This window comes from Crinia signifera, chromosome 2 (assembly GCF_055691185.1).
Source record: "Crinia signifera chromosome 2, ASM5569118v1, whole genome shotgun sequence".
NCBI classification, from domain to species: domain Eukaryota; kingdom Metazoa; phylum Chordata; class Amphibia; order Anura; family Myobatrachidae; genus Crinia; species Crinia signifera.
The window spans coordinates 24,101,719-24,126,168 of NC_139218.1; the positions used below are offsets into that span (position 1 = coordinate 24,101,719).

The 24,450-nt window shown below is 43.6% G+C and overlaps 1 protein-coding gene and 1 long non-coding RNA gene across 4 annotated transcripts in view; one reads left to right on the plus strand and one right to left on the minus strand.

Annotated features, from left to right (window-relative positions):
• The window catches only part of RCAN1 (regulator of calcineurin 1), an 89,177-nt gene extending 71,650 nt beyond the window's left edge, over positions 1-17,527 (plus strand). Inside the window, exons 1-4 of one of the 2 annotated variants that reach the window (XM_083171760.1) lie at positions 7,831-8,070; positions 10,519-10,692; positions 11,904-12,063; positions 14,762-17,527. In XM_083171760.1, coding sequence (XP_083027886.1) covers positions 7,984-8,070; positions 10,519-10,692; positions 11,904-12,063; positions 14,762-14,940 — 600 coding nt within the window. In that variant the 5' untranslated portion in view covers positions 7,831-7,983 and the 3' untranslated portion in view covers positions 14,941-17,527. Of the gene's footprint in view, positions 1-7,830; positions 8,071-10,518; positions 10,693-11,903; positions 12,064-14,761 lie in introns of those variants that run through there. The other variant, XM_083171759.1, reaches the window with a different exon arrangement.
• LOC146059492 (uncharacterized) overlaps positions 1-24,450 on the minus strand; it is a 155,116-nt gene that overhangs the window by 2,322 nt on the left and 128,344 nt on the right. The window lies entirely within an intron of this gene.

Sequence of the window (24,450 nt, forward strand, 5' to 3'; positions counted from 1 at the left end):
CCCACAGTAAATAGCTATTTGCTCTCATCAGTATACTTGTACTTCGTGTAACTGGTACACCTGGGAACAGGTAGATGACACTTCTGTTCGGTTGTACATGCCCTCTCTGCACCTGGTCTGCGAGTATTCCCTCTTACAGTTCATTATGCAACAGGCCCGGTGCAATACAGATTCTCCTCTATGCCCACTTGGATAGTGTAGTGTTCATTCTAGCACCCGCCATATTTGAAAACCCATGCAGTTCCTCTTCCCTGCCTGGGGTGTCGCTGTCTGCTGTATGGTGTATGTCCACCTAACTACCATATCCCGCTCGCTGCATGTGTGGTTCATTAAGCCGTTTCCATGCTGTTTAAATCTCTGTGGGACTCTGTGTGCTTTAATTTAAGATTTTTGGGAAATTGTTCGCATTTTAGTTTGGGAATTGCTGGAATGTTCCATTTTCTGGTAGTTAATGTTCCCCCTGTGACCAGTAAAATATGAAAGGGGAAAGTATTTCATGATTTACATGTATTTCGTTGCAGTGGGTTTTCCGTATATGCGGCATTAGCACAGCTACTTTTATACTCCAAAGAGATTGGTCTCAAGCATTTTGGTCTCCAGCAAAATGGCCGCTGCTTATATGGCACGCTTAGTAACTTGCTGTAACTGTGTTCACTAGGTGCAGGGTGCTGATCGGTGAGGGGGTAAAATTACAGGCGTGATGTTCCGCTACAGATGTAAGGTACCGGTACAAAATCCATCGTGCAACCCACCAGTAATCGCATTTATAGCGGCTGTACCCGACCCCATCGCTGTATCTGTGTGGGCACACGTGTGGTACGTACAGCCTGTCTGTTGGCCGATGCAAGGAATAATTTCCTTCCTTGAGCTACTGTAATCATGGGCAGCTTGTCCCCATTCCGTTGCCACCTCCTATAGAAACATGCAGGTTGTCTTGTCTCCTGTCCCCTGGATCCATACATGGAGACAGATCAAAGTGACTGGAATATAAATAACCCTGTCTGAGGGGGGACTGGCGGGTGCCCCTGGTGATAGCGTCTGAGGACAGGACGACTCTTCATCAGGCTCTCGGCCTCTCTCAGCCCAGCGAGCAGACACCAGGATGAGATAGAACGCAGCTATTGACCACAGACAGCGATGCGTGAAATTGCTACGCACATTTGGGCCTAGTGCGGAACTGAAGGCAGATCAGCCACAATTACTGTACTCCTGCGCTGCATGCACGGAACAAAGGGGCAGATGTATGAATCAGTGAAACGATTGGAGAAGTTGCCCGTGGCAACCAATCAGCTACTACCTATAATTTTATAGAATGCACTTGATGATTGTTACCACATCATTCTGTTGCAGTGATTGTCAAACTCGGCTAGCAGGACCCCAAACAGTCCATGTATTCCATGCACAGGCATATTCATTACCCGTGATTCTGTGAGGAGACCTGGAAAACATGCACTGTTTAATTTTGAGAACCTATGGTCTAAAGCAGGCATGTCCAAACTATGACCCTCCAGCTGTTGTGAAACTACAATTCCCATCATGCCTTGCCACTGTTTTGCTATTAGGGCATGCTAAACCTATGGCAAGGCATGCTGGGATGTGTAGTTTCACAACAGCTAGAGGACCATGCCTGGTCTAAAGGAACGTGCTGCTCTTGGGAGAATGGAACATTCCTTCAGTGTACAGTATGGAAACATTGACATAAAATGTTGTAAAAATGTTCTGCACGTGCGATAAGGGATTCTCAGGTTAGCCTTAAAAAAGAAATTAAGAAATCATGTGGGAAGTATAATGTGTTAGTGAACAGCCCCCATCTCAGGCGACAAGGAGACCTCGTCTGACACGGTCTGTGTTACAGAGTTGCACATCTCAGGGGCAGGTTGTGAGGACAGACTTGTTTTGGAAGATGCAGTGAAGCTTACCGTTCCATCGCGGGCACCTATAATCGCTGCAGAACGTATAGTCAGCAGATACCTTGCATATTTATGATTTCACCTGCATGGAAAAAACTACACACCCTGTAATGTCCTTAATTACACATGTATCCGAACATACAGAGTGAGGTCAGGTCTTGTATCCCGACGAGGAGAAGCCGTAATTGTCGAGCTGAGCAGTTGGCCGTGTTATTCAAGCAATTAAATAAATTACAAGGATATAATTTCCAGGTGTAGCTCAGCGGCAGACACCTAGCGGGTATTGTGCGCAATATTTTCCGACTACAACCCATCATACCGGGCATTTCTCTGCAATCTACACGTTATAGAGCAAGGGTGGGCAGCCTGTAGCTTATTTCTGTCAAGTTTGATGTCAGGGCAGGCTGAGACTTGTAGTTTCACAAGTGCTTGCATTGGAATGGTTCCTCGGTTTCTGAGGTAGCCATATGCATTCTGAGTTGTGAGTGTCATTGGGCGGGATGTACTAACGGGAAAATGCGGTAAAACCCCCGCTTTACCGCATTTTCCTATGTACTATTACCCGGCCGCCACGTCACCGCATTGTAGGGCACCGCCACCTTTGGGATTCGCCAAGATCCCAGTCGGGAATCAATGTCCAGTCTGCCGATCGGCGATAAGGGGGCGTGTCTGCGTAAACGGCCACGGATTGTCGAGATTCGGCCGTGTGACAATTCACGACCGGAATCTGCAAAACGGGCCCAACATCTTTTAAAATCAGAACCATTCTGTCATTCTGCCTCTTCAATGCTGTCGGGCAAGACCGCATTGTATAGGTGCCCGCCGCTATTTCCCCTGTCGGAAATAGCGGCGGGGATTCAATACCCCCCTTTAATTTCAAAACAGCAGTAGTTCTAGAGACACTTGCATATAGTCATGGGTAATCATAATTTATTATTTATTAACAGTTTCTTATATAGTGCAAAAAAATGGCTTTGCATAATGTAGCGGGAGCGCGCAGCATCGCCGGGCCATACACACTGGGAGGCTTGAGCTGAAAACCTGCTGATTTTAGCGACTTTCAGCTCAAAGTCACCCAGTGTGTATGGGCCTCAAAATTGCTTAGTCAAAATTGTCCATTAGACAAAATCTCCCCGTGTGTACACCCCTTAACTGGCTGTTCATTAGTCTACTACATTTTGTCTGCACAGGTGGCTTGTACAGAGCATAATCCAAAGGTTGCCAGAGTTTTCTATAGTCCCCCATACATTGGTCCGACTTGTCCTGGGACAAGTCGGACCAAATTCCCCCAGAGCTCCCCGGAGGCTCACTAACGATTTGGCACTTGATTTGCCATTTTTACATGTGACAAATCGCATGCGATTAATGACATGTAAAATCCCGGGGAGCAGGGGACAGGAGAGCCGGGCAGAGGGGAGTAGCGGGTGGCGGAGTGGCAGCAGAATTTAAAGGAAAAAACAACTCCCATCTGAATTCTCTCAGCCAATCACCGACCAGTCTTTTGAAAGTCCTTATTTAAATTCTGCCGCTTCCCACCTCACTGCCCGGCATTTGCCGCTCAACGCTTTCTGGTACCCACCGCTGCCTGCCCTGCCACTTACTTCTGCACTGGGGTGCTTCGCCGCTGGCACACCCCTACGGATTGGACCCTATACAACGTGGGTGCTAGAAAGCACCCACAATGTGCCGCTGATGGGTCCAATAGATTTTATGTGCAGGTGGTTCAATCTCCAGGGTCCGACCCGAAGCGCACGGGACCGCACATCTGGTCGGACGGGTTGTCAAAACCATCCGATTTGGTCAGATTTCTCGGCTAGATCTGTCGGGATCAGGTGAAATCGGCCCAAATCTTATTCTGTTCATTTTAATTATATTCTATTACAGGTTGATGCACTAGTTGCAGGGTGGTCTAGCGCTGTGACTGTTCCAATGTTCTGGTTGGTTACAGGTTGATCTATAATAGAATATATACCTTTGCTAGTCACTGACCCTGATTGTTATGTCTGTGGTTCTTGACTGATTGTGGAACTAGCGTATCAGGCTTTATTGCTGAGTGCCCAGATCTGCCCAGTTAGGTCACACACAGGCTGAATATAGATTTCATGCAGCAGATGACCTCGCACTACTGACCACTGTGGTCACCCTGCATTTCTAGTTGGGAATGGTTATGAACTGGATGGATGTCAATTGTTTTTTTTAAACAAGTAGGTTCATTTTCTGTAAATGTACTTTCATCATTTGGCCAGTAGGGGGCACCGTCCCAGCTATATTCAAAGCACAGTCAATTTTTGTTTCACTAATCTCTGTTCAACATTAATCTACACATGATCATACATGTGAAATCACATTCAATAATTAGGGGTATATTCAGTTAGCCGGGGGGGTGCCAGTGTTAATCTGCGCAGCTACAGACGGAACAATTGAATTGTCCCCTACATTTTTTTTTTCTCTTCTGTTTAATCCACATTCTCTGAGCTGTAATACTGCGTCCTTGACCAGCGCGGGGATCACACCACCTGCTGTACCCCAGGGAGTGTCAGGGCCCATCTCCAGATCACAGTACCTATTCCAGGTAACGCCAAGAGCAAACACTGATTGTTATGTTACTTATGTCAGGGAGTCGCCCAATCCCAAAATAGTGTTTCTGGTTTCCTATGTCACTTGGAGAACTTCCAGGCACCTGCAATGCCCCCGAATCATATCATTGAAAATAGCTTCTGTATTTATTTTTCACATAATTGAATGAGACAATAGGGGAGATGCTTCCTTCTTAGCAGGGTTGATACATGAAGTTGCCCATCGCCACTAACCAGCCTGATGGCTATTGGTGGGTTAACCATCTAAACCAAAAAGAATATGGAAAAACCAGCGCTCAAGAAACAATCAATGCTACCACCGATGGTTAACTTTAATCGCATAGAACCATTGACAGGGGAACCACAAATGGCTCCACCCACCGATGGTCATCCGTGCTGTATTGCTTACTGGGCCAATCATAGTGGGGGGCAGGGCTTTGCTGGTCCAGCAAGGGGTGGAGCTAGACTCAGTGGCCAGGGCGGCAGGAAAAAACAAAAAAACATTGCAGGGCACTGTGCCATCATCAGGGATTAACCATCAATAGTTGTTATGCGACGGTGACCTATGCCGCTCATTTGCGTTTGGTAAATGATTCCAACGCTGGCGGACGATTTGAGTGTACACACTGAACGATCTCGTTCAGCGACGTCACCCAGACCCGCTAAACATGTGAGATGTTGGCTACAGTATATCGCCAAATTGACCTGCATGTCCAGCAGACGGGAAGGTTCGTTAACGGTGCACACATCGTTAACGATCTTGAATGTTTTTATAAGTTATTTCTCCGAAGGCCCATTCTGAGCGATATTTCTTACAATATACTCTAGTGTCGTAAGATGGGGGGGGGGGGGGGGGGGGGGGAATGTACGTTCTATGGTTTTATTAGTGGAATTGACTAGCGCTATCATCTACACAATTCCAGAATTGGTTCATGAATCTTTTGAAGCGCGTTCTTCTAAAGGATTAGCCTATAATGTACGGCCAATGGTCTGAAACGGTTAATGCGCTTGTATGCGTTGGGAGGGGCCGCAGGAGCGGACAGCTGTAATTATCGCTCACTATTAGAACATATTTTTCCTTTGAGCATTCCGCTTTCCTAGAGTGTCCTTACAGCACACGCATTAGTAACCTGCGGTCAATAATTCAGCGCTTGTTTCCCAGTCCGGGGGGATTAGACCTCAAGCCCTCATTTCCTTTTTAGAAAATCATGTTTCCTTTATGTATGCATTCCATGCAATTATTAGCCCAGGAACGCGGGAGGAAAAGGACAGATGTATTTGGCTTTAATGTAAACCTGTCATCCGCTGGTAGAGCAGCACTGGTGAATATCACTGACGGGTACCAGGACTGGTGTGATTGCGGTTTCCCCTTTCTCTTCTGCAGTCACTAGCGAACCCAGTGCAAGTCACTGATAAACAAGGCTGTATATCCTGGAACCAAGTACAGGGAACTGCAAGACTGATGAGAGTTACAGTATTAACCCCTGTCCTTGCTGGGGGAGCAGAGCGGGGTGTTTGTAAACTGGACGATCATTTTTAGAATTTTTGTTATGGCGTTTCCCCAGGATCATGTATGATATTGCTGAACCCAAAAATTGCTATAGGGGCTACCCCAGGTAATTTGTCATTTATTGATGTTATTAATTGGCTTAAAAAAAACTGTATTAGGGAAGGGCAATAATGGCCACGCCCCTTTAATGTGTACGCCCCTTTATTGTGCACTCAAACCCAATTCCCAGGTTAGGAAATAGGGTTAACGCGTCAATTCTTCCCCATAGAAGCAAATGATCTGTACCCAGACAGTGTCCTCTGCCTCCAACATGCATTAGTTGCTGCTCGTTGCCATATTTCATACCATGTACTGCACCTTGCATCTGCACTAATAGGGCTTGTGGGAACCAGTTGCTTTTCCTGTGCACGACGCGTATTTTTGAATCCATTTTCTCGTGGCCACTTCTCGTGCAAATCACAATACATAGGCGAGCCCTGAACATTATCAGTGTGTTTTCATCAACAAGGTTATCTTACTATGGGGCAGATATTGCAATGAGTGATGTTCTTATCGCTCGTTACCAATGATAAATGGTGCGCCAGCCAATAGTTTCCTGTCATGTGTTTGCAAAATGGCAGTTGGGGGCTGATTGACTGGAGCGCCATTTATCATTCGCAGTGAGTGATAACAAGAATATCATATGCTAAATCTCCCCCTAACAGCTTTGGATTTGGATGCCAGTCATTTCTATGACGCGCCTCTCGGATGTATCCCCTTGAGCGCCAAGTGAATTTGTCAAGATAGTAGTGAAAATTGCCCAGCAAACCTTTTTATTCATCACAATGACCTCTAATGTGTGTATAGGAAATATAGGTGGTTATTCTGGTTGATTCGCAACCCCGCCTTTGCGAATGGTGGCCCGGCCGCCACCCATTTGCAAAGGCGATTCCCTCACAGGGCCTGCGAATGGATGTTAATGCTATTCTGGTCTGCGAACGGACCAGAATAAGTCCCATAATCTCTTTATACAACATTTTTTTATTTGAATTTGTATAACAAATGTGAGCGACTAGTGAATAAAGGCCCTTTATTCTGGTTCACCCGCAAAGGAAAATTCCTTCTCAAATGGACAAAAGAATGTGCACTGCAGGTGGGGCAGATGTTACTTGTGCAGAGAGAGTTAGATTTGGGTGGAGTTTTACTTCAAAGTGAGATCTATATTGCAGTGTAAAAATAAAGCAGCCAGTATTTACCCTGCACAGAAACAAAATAACTCTCCCAAATCTAAATCTCTCTGCACATGTTACATCTGCCCCACCTGCAATGCACATGGTTTTGTCCATTTGAGAAATAATTTGCCTTTGCAAGTGAATCAGAATAAGGGCCATATTGTACATTGCTCACAGAGATGTTGGCACTCAAATGGTTAATCTTGGGTCCTTGCTACTTCCTTCCACAGTCTCCGTGGCATTGTTTGGTCCGTCCGTCCCCCGGTTTAGCACAACACATTAAGTGCCCCCCCCACCGCACCCCTCCACTGAAGTAGCCTTCTCAGATAATCGCTCAGTCCCGGCCTCAACATTTTCCATCTTAAGGCCGGCAGCAGGACTGCAGAGATCATATAGTCTGAGTGTTGAATGGAATTACTGGCTGTGGAAACTATGCAGGGACTTGATAAAAGCAACTGCTATGCAAATCTCAGCTGTTTTTCCATCCTGCAAAGCAGAAAGGCAAAGTTAATTAGCATAGGGAAACTGACTAATGCTGACGTCACACCTCCCGGCTAACGCTACAGAGCCTGTCCCCATTGCCTTACAATCGTGTGGAGGACTCTGCTCAGGAATTCACTGGCCCACAGGAGACAATCTGCTGAATATTACTGGGAGGAGTTGTGCTGGTTCCTTTATAAACACAGTTTCCAGTTAAGTACAACTTCCTCAGCTGTTCCCAGCTCAGATCCTGTATCCTCACCTAGAACAAAGTGTCTCCCTGCCACAGCCACAACATGCACTTCAGAAACTTTCATTACAGCTTCGCCTCTCTGGCCGCCTGTGTGGCTGACAGTGACCTCTTCTATCAGAGTGACGTCAGGGTAAGGTCCCCATTCCTATTATTTTTTTTTTCTATTTTACTTTGTTATATTTTATCGTCTTTACTACGTTTTTGAGCCGTGCCAAGGAAGTTTCGGCACTTATATTACCGGCATGGCTTCCTGGGTTTAATATGTCGGCCATATCTGTATCACACAGTCTATGGAAACTTTTTGAAGTATAATGCACCTGGCTCCTAACTGTCATGTCAGACTGTTTGAAAAATGTCAGGGATGAGCTGATTGGTTGGTTGTTTATCACTCTCCGCTTTATCACATTGTGGAGCTTAGTGCATCTGGCCCCAGATCTGGAAGCATCTGTCCTGGTTTCTGTGTGTGTCTCCTATAGACATGTATTTGCAGTTTCACCTGTTGCGGAAGCTGATTGGTTGGTACTTTTGTCTAAGCTTTGATAAATTTGCATAGTTCTTTGTTGTAAAGAGTTACCCCATGGCAGCGTCCTAGCTGAGTCCGTGTGTGTGCAGCGGCGGAATGTACTGTTCCAGGAGCCAGATTTTTCCAGTGGTTGTTGGTACTTGCATAACATCCATTGCATAAAGCAGAAATGCCCGAGGAACTGTACAGGACTGTGCGTTGCGGGATGTACTAAAGATATTGCAGTAATTAAAACTGGACTTTCCGGAATCTAAGCTCCTCAGTGTTTGGGAATGCGGGCCAAGGGCTTCTATACAAGCGGATGTCTGAGACCAATTATACATTATATATTCGTATTGTGAAACTTATTCTATCTGTGTTAGGGTTATGCATTGTTCCTTATCATTTTTCAGTATTTAACTTCTGTATTCTATTATTATTATTATTACTACTACTACAGTTTATACATGTGTTCTTATCACTTGTGTCATTATCCGACCTCCATGTTAATGCATGTGATCAAAGATTGTCAACAGTATGTTAAGTCTTAGTGCCCTCTGCTGGACAGTGTACAGAACTGCACCATGAGCATAGTACAGTATAGGAAATAGCTCTGATTATTATTAGTATTATATTTTATACATATGGCGCCACAAGGATCCGCGGAGAGTATAGAAACGAGTTAACAAAGCAGGAAACAGTGACTTACAGCGGAATACAATGTAGGACAATTACAGGGTACATAAGCATGAGATAAGTATCAGGGTGGCAGAAATCCGCAGGATTTGGGGGCCCATATACAATGTGATCTGGGCAGGATCTTACCACCCAGGTTTGCATTGCAATATGCGATTCTATAGGTGCAATATATCTTTCTGAAGATGCAGGGACAGAGGCCTGTGGGAAATGGTGCGCGGTCAGCACCGTCCGCCAGCGCAGTAAGTAGTCCATAGGCAACAAATGGGCCAATGCCATCTCAGAATGACAGTTGCCATGGGATACGGACGCAATGCTTCCCGATATTCGTACATCAGGCAGCCATCATATCCCCCATAGTTTCTGCCACAATATGTGATTAAAGCATCTACTTATAAATACCGTACTGACAGAAGATCCCTCTAGGCTACGGAGGTGGCCATTTTGTGGGATGAACCAATATTCAGCCATGTTTTGCCTGGTACTTCCTATCCCCCTTGCCCAATTCCTGTCCATTACATGGCGCACTAATAAGCTGATTCCAGGTTTCTTGGCTGCAGGATCTGCTCTCCTCCGTGTGACATTCTTTCCACAGGGGCAGCATCAGCTGTGTGTTCCTTTTACAGCAGGGAAATAACAGCTGCCATGGTGGAAAATGTACTAATTCATCGCACGTACGGTTTGTCATCGCCTATTCCAATAAGTGGCATTTGGTGTCCTAGTCTGTGATTTGCGCACGTCACAACGGCACCACACAATAGGAGTAGAGTAAGCGAGGGAGAAGCCATTGATTTTTTTCCCAGTCATTGCTATCTGTAGGTGGCCACTTGTGACTGCCTAGAACTTGGCATTTGCCTTCCCGAGAGCATGTGTCATTAATGTGGGTAAATCCAGGCTTTTAAAATAGCATTCTTTAACTGAATGGGAAATGTGCCTGTTTACACAGTGATCTCTGTACGATCCAGTTTAACTGAGGTAAATTCGTAACACAAGAGCGAAACACAAGGGTTAATTCTTGCAAGGACTCATTAGAGAATTGCTGTTCACTATGAAGTGCCTGCGATGTATTTATACGGTCAGCCAGGCTTGGCGGTAATTCATTGCGTTAAAGATTCTTGGCGGGTATACATGTGCTTTAACAGTGAATGAAGTCCTAGCTATCTGTTTAGAGAGAAAATAATGAGTTGCTCGCTGCACAGTGCCATATTTCTGTTGTAAAGCTTCTCCCTGTTCCAGATCCTCCAGTAGTGTTTTGTGCACTTTTTTAAAGGTTCAACTTCATTTGGCTTAAAGTCTGATAGGGTTTTGGAATCATTTTGGCAACCGGATGCTCGCAGCTCGACCGAACAACCAAATAATCATCTTTCGTTTTCTTTTCAGGCCAAATTTGAGTCCTTGTTCAGAGCCTATGATAAAGACGCCACGTTCCAGTACTTCAAAAGCTTCAAGAGAGTGCGGATCAACTTCAGCAACCCGCTGTCGGCGGCGGAGGCCAGAATTCAGCTGCACAAGACGGAATTCATGGGCAAGGAGATGAAGCTCTACTTTGCTCAGGTCTGTTCGGGGAAATAATTGAACGTTTGCCATAAGTGTTTTTAATAGTCTTGGGCAACCTGTCACTCTCCAGCTGTTGTAGAACTACAAGTTCCAGCACTCCCTCCCAAACACTTTGTGCTGGGACCGGTAATCCCACACTGACTGGGGAGCTACTGCTAATGCTACCAGTGTATACCCATTGTAGTGAGGGCTTGTACTTCCAAAGTGTGGTACTGTTATAGTAGCTGCAGCCTGGTGCACACAGGACTTATTCCACATGCAGAGGTAATGCCTGCTATATGGAATTCTGCATAATGCTTTTAAATCCTCCTAAACCCGTCGTAGAACCCTGAATTTATTGCTCTTAATTAATATTTTGAAATGGCTTTTTGTTGAATTATCAATGTCCCGGGGTACCGTACATTCCTCAGACTTTTGCATCTCAGGAATTCAAACAATAAACCATTTATTAGCCCTTTTTTAGGGAACTATATACATTGCATTCTATTACATTATAGTTTCATTCTAGCACCCACCATCTTTGAAAACCCATGCAGTTCCGGTTCCCTGCCTGAAGTTTCACTGTCTGCTGTGGTGTTTCTAGCACAGGTCTGGTTTGCATATCAATGCTGACATACAGACCACACTGTGCTAGAAGCTCTAAAACAGACAGCGACACCCCAGGCAGGGAAGAGGAACTGCATGGGTTTTCAAAGATGGTGGGTGCTAGAATGAACACTTAACATTATACTCAATCAGCACCAAAGTCTATTCTGATTCTGCGCGAGTAGAGGCGGCCTACTTTGTTTTGTTGGTTAGATACACTCTACAAGACAGTATCTAACTTTGTAGCTGGCTGTACAGATTCTGAAGGTATTTTTGGTTTGTGTGTGTGTGTGGGGGGGGGGTGTTGTGTGTGTGTGTGGGGGGGGGGGGTGTTGTGTGTGGTCCTCTGCCTACGTCCCACTCCGCACCTTCTCCTGACCAACCCTTCTATATGTTATGAGTTATCACCAAAACCACTGAACTTGTGATGTCCCATGTCATCGGTTTTGGAGATCCCTCATCAGGGCTCGTCAGGGGGGAGCTATGGAGTTTGACCTAGGCAGAGGCTGTAAAATTCCAGGCTTTCATGTATACATTTTAGATCTGCTGAGAGTCTAACAAAGGACTTCATCTGGCGATTTAATATAATAAACGTGAATGTTAATGTCTTTGTTCCATTGTAGACATTACACATCGGAAGTCCACATCTGGCACCACCAAACCCAGAGAAGCAGTTCCTCATCTCCCCACCATCCTCCCCTCCTGTGGGCTGGAAACAGGCTGACGATCCCACACCGGTGATAAATTATGACCTCCTGTACGCCATCTCCAAACTCGGCCCAGGTGAGAATTGCTTGTGGTCTACATAAAATCTGCCGCTGCTGGTACAATGGCTACAAGCCAGCCGGTCCACCCTCTGGTCTCAGTGTCTTACTGAGCATTAACGGGACCAGGAAGGGGTCCTACAAAACTCGTGTGAATAGACAGTCTGCATATCTAAGTCAGTCTGGGCATCCGGATCCGAGACCTGGGCGGGGGCACAAGGCCGTATTCTATAGATTATACTGTACAACATTTACAGGAACTTTATTGCTACATTTTAATTATTCTAACGGCGCTTCCCTTATGCAGCGTAGGCAGACATAGGCACAATGCTGCCATACAGTAGAACGCTGCCATACAGTAGGTATATTTCAGCCTACGTGCGCCACGCTGCGGTCATTTTTCCTGTGTGTGTGTGGTTAAAGGAGGGAATTTATTGAAAGAGAGCATTTTCTCTGAGCTGCCCAGAAATAGCTGCTGATTATAGCACGCGCTCGGGGCCAAGTTTCCATTCTCTCCAGACAAAATCATTCTTTTCTTCTGTTTTTTTTCCTCTGTGTAGCGCATTTTTCCAACATTAGGCTAAAGGGGAAAAAATATCCCATGACGGATTACAAACAACTCCTGATCCAAGCTGTAGCATTCCAGGTCCTATCTATAGACCTTAACTGTAGGTAGCTGGGTAGCTGGGTGGGGGGAGGGCAAATAGCCCAAACCTCTCCCCTCCTTTTCTGTTCATATTTAAAACATAAAGTAGAGTAATAAGCATCATCGTATTGAGATGTATCAGTCCATGTGTGGGATGTAATGCGTTGCGAGTTAGGCACCCGTATGGGATGCCGGATGAACTCTGAGGATTTTTTTAAAGGGACATTGTAAATGATTGCCCCTTTAATAAAAATCATTGTAAATGATTGCCCCTTTAATAAAAATCATTGTAAATGATTGCCCCTTTAATAAAAATCATTGTAAATGATCGCCCCTTTAATAAAAATCATTGTAAATGATTGCCCCTTTAAAGAAATAATTGGGTACTTGTTTCCTAGCACGGCGCCCCTGATTTTGATCGCAGTACATCTTATGCAATCGCATCGCATGCAATATAGCGGCGTGCGATTTGATGCGATTTTTAATTGTACAAGCACCCCCACTATCAACGCTAACCCGAAGCGTGGCGAGCGCAGCGAGCCCGCAAGGGCCGACGGTACGCGTCCTCCGACCTTTTCATACCTCCACTATCCACATCGGCGTGGAGTTGATTTTAGATAGTGTGGCGAGCCACCGAGCCCGAAGCGTGGCGAGCGGACACGGATTACTTTACATGTATTCTGCCTCCCCTCGCTGCGCTCGCCACGCTTTGGGCTCGGTGGGTCGCTGCGCTCGCCACACTATCTAAAATCAAGTCCACGCCGACGTGTGTAGTGGGGTTATGAAAAGGTCGGAGGACGCATACCGCCGCCCCTCGCGGGATCGCTGCGCTCGCCACGCTTCGGGTTGGCGTTGATAGTGGGGGTGTCGTTGACAATGGGGGTGCATTTAACATTGTAAGCACCCATCAGGGTGCTTGTACAATTAAAAATCGCCTCGCTTGCCATTTGCTGGCATGCGATGCTATGCGATATTTCATTGTACAAGCACTCCTGTTAATTTAACGTGAATATCGCATCGCATACCACTAAATACGGTATGCGATGGGCGACATGCTAGGAAACAAGTACCAATCATTGTAAATGATGGCCCTGTAAACAAATCATTGTAAATGATTGCTCCTTTGAAAAAACCTTCGCATTCGTCTTGCATCTCACAGGGCCGCCGGACTCGCAATACATTACTTCCCACCCCTTGAAGCTAAATAAAGTACCAGCCAATCAGCTCCTACTGTCATTTTACATGCAATGCAAGTGTAGCTACTTTTAGTAACGTCATATGCTTGAAAAAAGAGCCGCAGGACAGATATCCTAATAAGAGCAGTCTTTCATGTTACAGGGGCTAAGGGTGTATGACCATGGAGTTCTTCCGCCCATGTGTCGGATAAGGCGCACAACCCAGGCGACACCGGGAGGCATCTTTATTCAATCCCTTTCTGTGCACTTTATGAAAAGAATCCCATCCAGTAGATTTTTATTAGGTTGCCTACTGGGTCAAAGCCCCGGAATGTAGGGCGCATATGAAAAAGTGTGCAAATTTCCAAGACCGGCACTTTTTTGAGGTTTGGCTGCTTTTATACCTTTTGATGCATTTTGTCCATTGTTTGAAAAAAATTACAGAAGCTGATAAGCCACTACTTGATCTCTCTCCTGGTTACTTTGTCTCTCTCCCTTATATTATAAGGTTGGCACCATAGCTAATATAAGGAACATAACAGTCTAAACAAAGTAGTTTCTATGACAACTGAATGCTTATACTGACCAGGCAAATGGGTTTTACAGCAAAGTAGTTCCGTTAAAACAAGTAGTTCCGGTGAGATAAGGGAAACGCCCAGCAGGCAGATACAGTTGCTCAGCCAGATGGACCACTGGTGTATAATTTGGACAGATTACCTCAGAATAAAGGTTATTTCGTACCGGTTATCAAAGTATTACATAGCTTGGGTGATAAATTGAGCGACTATGTATTAACTTATATTTAATAGATTTTAAAAGTGACATAAACCTGTGCATTATTCAGTCACACACTAGTGTCAATACTCATCCCAATGCCTTATTCTCCTCCTCCCCAGGAGAACAATATGAATTACACGCAGCAACAGATACCACCCCCAGCGTGGTCGTCCACGTCTGCGAAAGCGACCCAGAAAACGAGCTGGAGGTTGAGGAAGAAGACGACGGGACGGGCAAAGGCAAACCAAGAATTATCCAGACCAGGAGACCAGACTACATGCCCATCCACCTGAGCTGAAGAAGTAGACGCCTTGTTTTTTTGTGGATAGACGTCATTTTTCACTTCATGGAACTTTTAACATGAGTATGGCCGGACACGGCGTTAGGACGGCAGCGGCTGAATTTAGGTTGGGCTCTGCGGTTCTAAACCGGTGTTCTCCTGGCTTGTTTTGTTTTTGTAATCGGTCAGCGGCCGCGCTTACTTTTGGGAGAGTCCCGGCCGACTTGCCCGACGACTTAGAGAAGAGTTGGAAGAACGAGTTCCGTTTCATGGCCTTTGGGAATTTTTGCTTTTCTTAGAGATTTTTTTCTTTTTACGGAATATCGAGGGCTCTTTTGCTTGGTGGTCCGTGGTGTGTGCGAAGACGCAAGTGTCTACACAGATAACCCCCCCCCCCCACGTTTGTACATAGTTGCTGGTACACGCACACCTGTCTTTCCATTGCAACCTGGTTATTCTAGGAAGAGGATGGGGGGGAAATATCGATTTATATAACTTTTTTTTTCCATTTTTTATTATAATTTTGCATGTGAACTATATGCTAACATTTTTTTCTAGTCTATGTAAAGTTTAAAAGATTTCACCCTGGAAAAACTGATGTGGCAGATGGACTATCTCATTTACATCAGGAAAACCGTATGGATAACTTGTGCTAATTTTACAGTTCTGATGTTTGTACTTTTTGGGTTCACTCGATGTTGAGCGTAGGCTGATAAATAGGCAGTCAAATAGCTTTTTATGAATTCATTATCTGTGTGTATGCCCGTCTGTGTAATACTAAAACATGAGATGGGGGGGGGGGGGGGAGGAGTCTGTGCTAAGTTAGGTTTGCCGTTCCCTCAGTGACAGGCAGTATTGTTACACGAACACAAAATGGAGTCTGTCTTGATTACCTCATCACATCTTCTCTCAGTTCAGCTTTCGTGGATCAATACAGTTTACATATAAGCATTTATAAATAAAACAATGACATGATCTGTTCTGGCAACATTTTGATATACAGAGCCACAGGCTTACCGAAGTGGATTAGAGTATATCAGGTGGCGGCCATTTTGTTCACTAGGAGCTACTGCCTATATACATCACCTAAGCACAAATGCCTAGTGAGCAGACCACAAAATGGCTTCCTCCACTGTCCTTAGACAGGTACACTTTAAATCTGGGTTTTGAAAAGCTGTGTCTGGAAATATTTAGTTATCCCTATTTCCAAGCGCATATTAATAAAATCAATATTTGTCTGATGTTATTTGCGCCACTGTGGCGGTGGTGCTATAGTTTATGTATAACGTTCATGTTTTCTGTTCCGAACTAGACATGTATTCAATATGGCTGCTTCCACAGACATGTACTGTATACATATGCTGCGTGTAAATATGTAAGAAATGCTTAAATCATGTACAGAAAACATTGTCCATGTCCTAGTCTCCCACTTGAGGTAAAATAAAACCAATTGTTTTAGTGCAGTACATTGTTTCTTTGACAGCATCTATGTGGTAACTTAAGTCCCTTTCATTAGGAATCAAGTCCTTACCTTATTGGACTTATCTGTATGTACTAACGTGCACTGACTTAACAGACAATTGGATGCTGGCTTTCATCAGTCTTCGTTGCACTATAGTGATGAAAGCTGGTATGTAATTGGTTGTCACAGGTTATAGCTGATTTTGTAAGGTGGGTGTAATACTGATACAATTAAGGCATAACCAACCAAGTATTAACCAATATACACACACATGCACGTCAAAACAAGTAAAAATCCATAGAAACAGCATTATACATCCTTCTTCTAAGGTCCCAGTGCTAGTTATGTAACGTGTCTGCTATAGTGGTTATTTTGGGGAAAATTGCTTATTTTCAAAGGACCCGTTACTGGGGCTTCCAGATGGATCAGTCCATAGCGTCACATATTTAAGCCCCTCCCTTTTTATGTTAATTGGTGCTTTGATCTTTAGAAGACCGTGCTAGACACAGCCTCCTCCTCTATCCTCCAAAGTTCCTATATATAGACTGGATTATCACAGTACAATAAGACTGGGGGGGGGGGGGCCTAGAAGGGAAACAATGGCACCTCTACTGAATGGTTGATAACGCCATGATAGAAACTACATAACAGTCCTAGAACAACAATAAACTCACACTTTAAACTACATTTTTTTTCTATAGGGAAAATAACACAAATGGGTTAGCTCTGCAGTACGGTCGTATGGTGGTAGGGCAACATAAAATAAAGGCACAACTTTGTCAAATTGAATGCAGTTATTGAGGCCGCTGGGTCACACTGTTCGTCTGTTCCTCCGTTTTATGACTGTGTTATAGGGTACCTTTATATATGTATATTTAGGATCGTGTGTCCGTTATCCGCTCACTGGGAGACCCACGTCCGAGAGGGGATTGGATGCCCCAGATGATGCATTGAGGCTATCACCACACAAACGTCTTATGCATTACTGCAGGACTGGGTTCATTATCTTCTATGTTTTCATACAAATTGTTTACTCTTGTCTGTTTCTAAACTGGAAGCCTGGATATCGGGTTTTTGTTCCCCCTCCATGGCTGTTCTGTAAATGTTTTAGACAATAAATTAGCTTTGAACGAGTGCCTCTAACCGGTTGCTTTTCTTGAACCTTACACAGCCAGATGCACCCGCACCTCATTAACGACATGGACAACTGAATTGGCGTGAAAGGGGTCAGCGTTTTGGAACCTATTTGAACTATCTCTGATTTAAAAAAAAAATGTTCCTTCCTGTAAAGGATGGTGGCGGGGAGAAGAAGGGCTCGTTATAAAATACCCCACAAAAATCTTGAAAAGTAAAATAAAAAATCAACAAAGGGCCATCTGCCCTGATGGACAAGGATGGGCCCTCTCCTTGACCGTAACTCAACTCGTAACCCAGCTCAAATAAAATGGTGTAAGGGCCCTCCTGGACCCCAAGACTAAAGTCCAGATGCACTAAGCTTCAAAAGTGATCAAATGGAGAGAGCCAATCAGCTCCTACCTGACATGTCACAGACTGTATTTGAAAAATGTCAGGCAGGAGCTGATTGGTTGGTTGTGAAGCTTAGTGCATCTTGCCCAAAAACTGTTCTCATGCCACGCCACTTTCTCCAGGGGCTGACCCCCAGGAAAAATAACTGAATCTTGTACAAACTACAGCCACCGTTCTGAAACCGGCCACTACCAAAAGCTGACACAACAAATATTAACTACAAACAACCGCCTAGGGTGGGAAGGCGACAAAGACGAATGGGAAAGAGGCTGGCTAGTACCAGAACTCTCTCTATCCTTAGTAACAGCCCACCCCTTTCTAAAAATCCAACCAATCTTACTACTATCTACCACAGGGGGTTCCTCCCATCTCAGAAAGCTTAACCCCTTCCCGACAATTGACGTACATTTACGTCATGGTCGGGAAGTACTTCCCGACACATGGCATAAATGTACGTCATGCCTTCTAACTGTCACTGCGTCTATAGACGCAGTGACAGTTAGGTGATGTCTGCTGTCCCTGACAGCAGACATCCCCCCTCGCCGCCCAGGGGGGGCAGGGGTGCCCCCCCCGGTCGGCGATCGCTGTGATTGGCTGTTCAAATCTGAACAGCCATTCACAGCGTTTCCTGTGTTACCGGCGGCTAAGCCGCTCGGTAACACAGGGATCGGTGGTGATCGGTGCTGTCAAGTACAGCACCGATCACCACCGATGTGCAGCCCCCACCTCCCACCCGCCGGGCACTCACCGCAGCAGCAGCAGCAGCTTCCCCGGCTCCCCCGGCAGCAGACAGCGCAGCAGCGCTGCCCTCCTCCCTCCTCCCCCCTCCCCCCCGCAGCAGCAGCAGCAGCAGCATCAAGCTGCCCAGTAAAAATAAATATATGTAGTGAATAAATATATATATATATATATATATATATATATATATATATAGCTTAGCAGGGGGAACCGGCACTCCGCTCTTGTTAAGAATAATTTCTCCGGTGCCTGCACAATAAGGGGCATGTAGATTCACAGGAGGTGCGGCACTCGAATATAAGTGAAATAAATACGCTGTACAAGCGAGGTAGTTTGCAACGTTTCAATCGTTTAAGATTTTCGTCAGGATAATAATACATGAACAGTGAGCTTACCTTATACCCCCATCACACCCACGTGCATAGAAAGATTTCCTGTCAGCGAGAGCCTTTCGGTGCCCAGGCGCTGAAACATGACGTCATCGTGTAGGTACACGGCGCACGTCAGGAAAAAGTGACATCTAAAAACAAAGCATATGCAACATAATAAGTTACAGTACATCGAATCTTTTCCAGTCCATCATTATAGTTGAAGCATAATACAGTCAATACAATAATAAAAATAAAAATATTTTGAAAACTGTCAACATCCTATGTGTCGATTATTTTCTATCAAAATTATTTAAATAAGGTAGAGTAATAATTTTCTGCATACAAGCAGATGGTGACTAATGGTAATATATTTAGAACATCGTTAGAGAAAAATGTTCATTTAGCCCTTTGGGGGCTAATACTTGAAGGCGGAATATCCACTCCGCCTCTCGTTTAAGGAGCATTAAGCCACGATCACCTCCACGTTTAAGTGGGGGGATGTGGTCAATCATTCTATATTTAAGACTTGCTATAGAATGTTTAGCCTCAGCAAAATGCCGGGCTACTGGTTGATCACTTTTTTCATTTTGCAGGGCTGCTCGAATAGTCGACCTATGGGCGGCCATTCTTTCTTTAAACTTCCTTTGCGTCTTCCCAATATAACTAAGTCCACAGGGACATATTATTTGGTAGACTGTGTAAGTACTCTCACACGTGAGATGGTGTTTAATTTTATATTTATATCCCGAGTGGGGATGTAGGAAAGTATCACCCGCAATGAGGTGATTACAGGTCGTACAGCCACATTTAAAACAACCATTGTTTTTATTTTTGAGGAAATTTTTTGACTCTACACCAAAACCTGATATGTCAGTTTTGACCAATATATCTTTAAGATTTTTCGCTCTTGAGTAACATGGCATTACTTTAGTGTTGAAAAGTTTTAATTCAGGGTCCGTTTGAAGGATAGGCCAGAGGGTTTTAACCTTAGTATCAACCAGATGGGAGGAAGTGTTAAATTGGTTAACATAGGGGAAACAATCAATTAATTTGTCAGAATTAGATTTTTTATTTTGTAGGAGGCTTCTGCGGTCTAGTTTAAGTACCCTTTCCTTGGTGTCCATTAACAATTGATTGTTATATCCTCTAACAATTAATCTTTCAATTAATTTGTCAATTTGTTCAGTGGCTGTAACAGGATTACTATTAATTCTAAAAATGCGAAGCATTTGGGAGTAAGGTAATCCTCTCTTTAAGTTTTTTGGGTGACAGCTTTTAAAGTGCAATAGTGTATTTCTGTCCGTCTTTTTATGATGGACAGTGGTTACAATATTAGCGTCTGCAATGGAGATGGTTACGTCAAGAAAGTTAATACTTTTTTTGTCCATTGTATAAGTCAATTTTACCGGGCTGTCACTTGCGTTATGAGCTGCAATGAGATCAATAAATACATTTTGTGGGCCTGTCCACACAATCATCAGGTCGTCTATGTATCTAGTAAAGAATTTGATATATCTCGCAATCTCTTCTCTGATAAAAAACAATTCTGATTCAACATAAAACATGTATGTATTCGCATATGTCGGTGCGACGGAAGATCCCATCGCACACCCTTGCGTTTGTAAATAATAACAATTGTCATATAGGAAAAAGTTTTTAGTCAGGATGATTTCTAGCAAAGAGAGCCAAATGTCCACATGACTTTCATCAAAGTTGCCCGATTCCAACATCAGGCGTTTGGTAGCATATAAACCTTCACTGTGGGGAATAACAGTATAAAGACTGCTTACGTCCATTGTAATAAGCCAAGTGTCCTCAGTGATATTGTCCAAAGTTTCCAGCTTATTTAGCAGTGAAGTAGTGTCCAGCAAATAATTGGGGTGGACTTGTATCAATGGTTGTAATATAGAGTCAATTAAAACTGAAGTTGGCTGGAACAGTGATCCACAAGCTGATATAATGGGGCGTCCAGGTGGGGGGGACAGTCCTTTATGGATCTTAGGTAAAGTGTAAAGTAGCGGGGTACGTGGGTGTTCTGGGATGAGTATGTCATAGATATCTTCTGAAATTAAGCCAGCATCTTTAACTCGGATTAAGGCTTCACGTAGTTCTTTTTCAAATATATAGCGTGGGTTGCCGCTGAGTTTGGTATAAACCCCAGGTACCTCCAGTTGTTTGGTGATTTCAGTTTTGTAATCAGTCAGATTTTGGAGAACAATAGCACCTCCTTTGTCTGCTGCACGGATCACAACTTGTTCCAGTGAAGCTAAGTTTTTTAAAGCTGTGCGTTCTTCAGGTGATAAATTTGCTCGATGCTGTGGTGCTGAGGATATAGAGTCATTTACTTCTTTGTCCAAGAGTCTCATAAAGGTTTTTATGCTGGCATTATACGATAAAGGTTCAAATGAGGATTTCTGTTGGAAAGGTTTTAATTTCACGGGTATGGCTTCTTTGTAGATCGAGGGAGATTGTGTTTGTTTGGCAAAGTGTTCTTTTAGCTTCAATTTTCTATGTAATTTCGATTTCTCAATTTGCCAATTAAAGTGATTAAAGTCAGTTGAAGGAATGAATGAAAGGCCTTTTTCAAGTAAGCTTAGTTCAGCTTTAGATAGTTCATAGTTAGATAGATTAATAACTATTTCTTCCCTTTGCTCCCCTTCTTTCCTTTCATTGTTTCTGTGATGTTGTCCTCCCCGTCTTGTGGGTTGTTTTTTCTTTGTAGGTTTTTGCGGGTAGTTACGGCTAAAGGGATGACAGGCCGTCTGCGTCTGGTAGTGGGTTCTGAGTCGCTTGTGCTGTTGGTTGCTTCTTGGGATGATTCAGTATCCACCTCTGTTCTGCCTTTCCTGTATCTTCGGAAGAAAGGTTTAGATCTGTCACTAAGTCTGTTGCCAGTCAGCCATTGATAGACGCGATGATTCTCGTAGTCTTGTTCTACTTTTTGAAATTTGTCTCTTTTGAATTTGATCAAGTCTTTTTTATAAGTGGCCAATTGATTGTTGAGCCAATCTGTATCTGTATCCGAAGTCAGATTGGATAGATGTTTAATTTCAAAAGTCTTAATTTTTTCTGTGAACGTATCAACTTCTTTTTTTGATTGTTCGATTACTAACAAGATCAGATCATAGGAACATTTATTAAGAATGGATATCCATTTTGTACAGAATGCTGGATCCATTCTTCCTATGGTCGGGCAATTATGTACCCGAAATCCGCGTGGGATTTTTCTGGCTCGGAAGTAATCACTTAAAGTAATTGCATGTAATTCAAAGTCAATTACCTTCTTTTTCAAACGTAGAAGGTCCTGATAGATCGTTTCAGGTGGGGTTGATTCAGTCTTTGCCAATAGTTGTTCCTTGTGTAAAATGATGTCCGGATCAGATTCAGAATAACTGTGTAGTTCTGTGATCACAATATTAAATGGGTTGAAGGGGTCTTGGTCCTTGGTCACATTAGATTCTGCCATGATGCAAGATCTAGATCGTCAGGGATCACACTTGCTTCCAAAGGCTAAAATGATGGTCGGTCAGGATACTGTAATGATGTCCGTTCAAATTACCGCAGGACTGCGGCGATTGTTCAGTATAGGACTTCTTATTGGTAATACAGTATATGCAGGAGAGTTTTGACGAGAGAACTTCGAAGAAGATCAGCGGTGCCTTGTTCAAGGAATGAAAACGTACATCAATCCATTCCCATACAGCTTAGCAGGGGGAACCGGCACTCCGCTCTTGTTAAGAATAATTTCTCCGGTGCCTGCACAATAAGGGGCATGTAGATTCACAGGAGGTGCGGCACTCGAATATAAGTGAAATAAATACGCTGTACAAGCGAGGTAGTTTGCAACGTTTCAATCGTTTAAGATTTTCGTCAGGATAATAATACATGAACAGTGAGCTTACCTTATACCCCCATCACACCCACGTGCATAGAAAGATTTCCTGTCAGCGAGAGCCTTTCGGTGCCCAGGCGCTGAAACATGACGTCATCGTGTAGGTACACGGCGCACGTCAGGAAAAAGTGACATCTAAAAACAAAGCATATGCAACATAATAAGTTACAGTACATCGAATCTTTTCCAGTCCATCATTATAGTTGAAGCATAATACAGTCAATACAATAATAAAAATAAAAATATTTTGAAAACTGTCAACATCCTATGTGTCGATTATTTTCTATCAAAATTATTTAAATAAGGTAGAGTAATAATTTTCTGCATACAAGCAGATGGTGACTAATGGTAATATATTTAGAACATCGTTAGAGAAAAATGTTCATTTAGCCCTTTGGGGGCTAATACTTGAAGGCGGAATATCCACTCCGCCTCTCGTTTAAGGAGCATTAAGCCACGATCACCTCCACGTTTAAGTGGGGGGATGTGGTCAATCATTCTATATTTAAGACTTGCTATAGAATGTTTAGCCTCAGCAAAATGCCGGGCTACTGGTTGATCACTTTTTTCATTTTGCAGGGCTGCTCGAATAGTCGACCTATGGGCGGCCATTCTTTCTTTAAACTTCCTTTGCGTCTTCCCAATATAACTAAGTCCACAGGACATATTATTTGGTAGACTGTGTAAGTACTCTCACACGTGAGATGGTGTTTAATTTTATATTTATATCCCGAGTGGGGATGTAGGAAAGTATCACCCGCAATGAGGTGATTACAGGTCGTACAGCCACATTTAAAACAACCATTGTTTTTATTTTTGAGGAAATTTTTTGACTCTACACCAAAACCTGATATGTCAGTTTTGACCAATATATCTTTAAGATTTTTCGCTCTTGAGTAACATGGCATTACTTTAGTGTTGAAAAGTTTTAATTCAGGGTCCGTTTGAAGGATAGGCCAGAGGGTTTTAACCTTAGTATCAACCAGATGGGAGGAAGTGTTAAATTGGTTAACATAGGGGAAACAATCAATTAATTTGTCAGAATTAGATTTTTTATTTTGTAGGAGGCTTCTGCGGTCTAGTTTAAGTACCCTTTCCTTGGTGTCCATTAACAATTGATTGTTATATCCTCTAACAATTAATCTTTCAATTAATTTGTCAATTTGTTCAGTGGCTGTAACAGGATTACTATTAATTCTAAAAATGCGAAGCATTTGGGAGTAAGGTAATCCTCTCTTTAAGTTTTTTGGGTGACAGCTTTTAAAGTGCAATAGTGTATTTCTGTCCGTCTTTTTATGATGGACAGTGGTTACAATATTAGCGTCTGCAATGGAGATGGTTACGTCAAGAAAGTTAATACTTTTTTTGTCCATTGTATAAGTCAATTTTACCGGGCTGTCACTTGCGTTATGAGCTGCAATGAGATCAATAAATACATTTTGTGGGCCTGTCCACACAATCATCAGGTCGTCTATGTATCTAGTAAAGAATTTGATATATCTCGCAATCTCTTCTCTGATAAAAAACAATTCTGATTC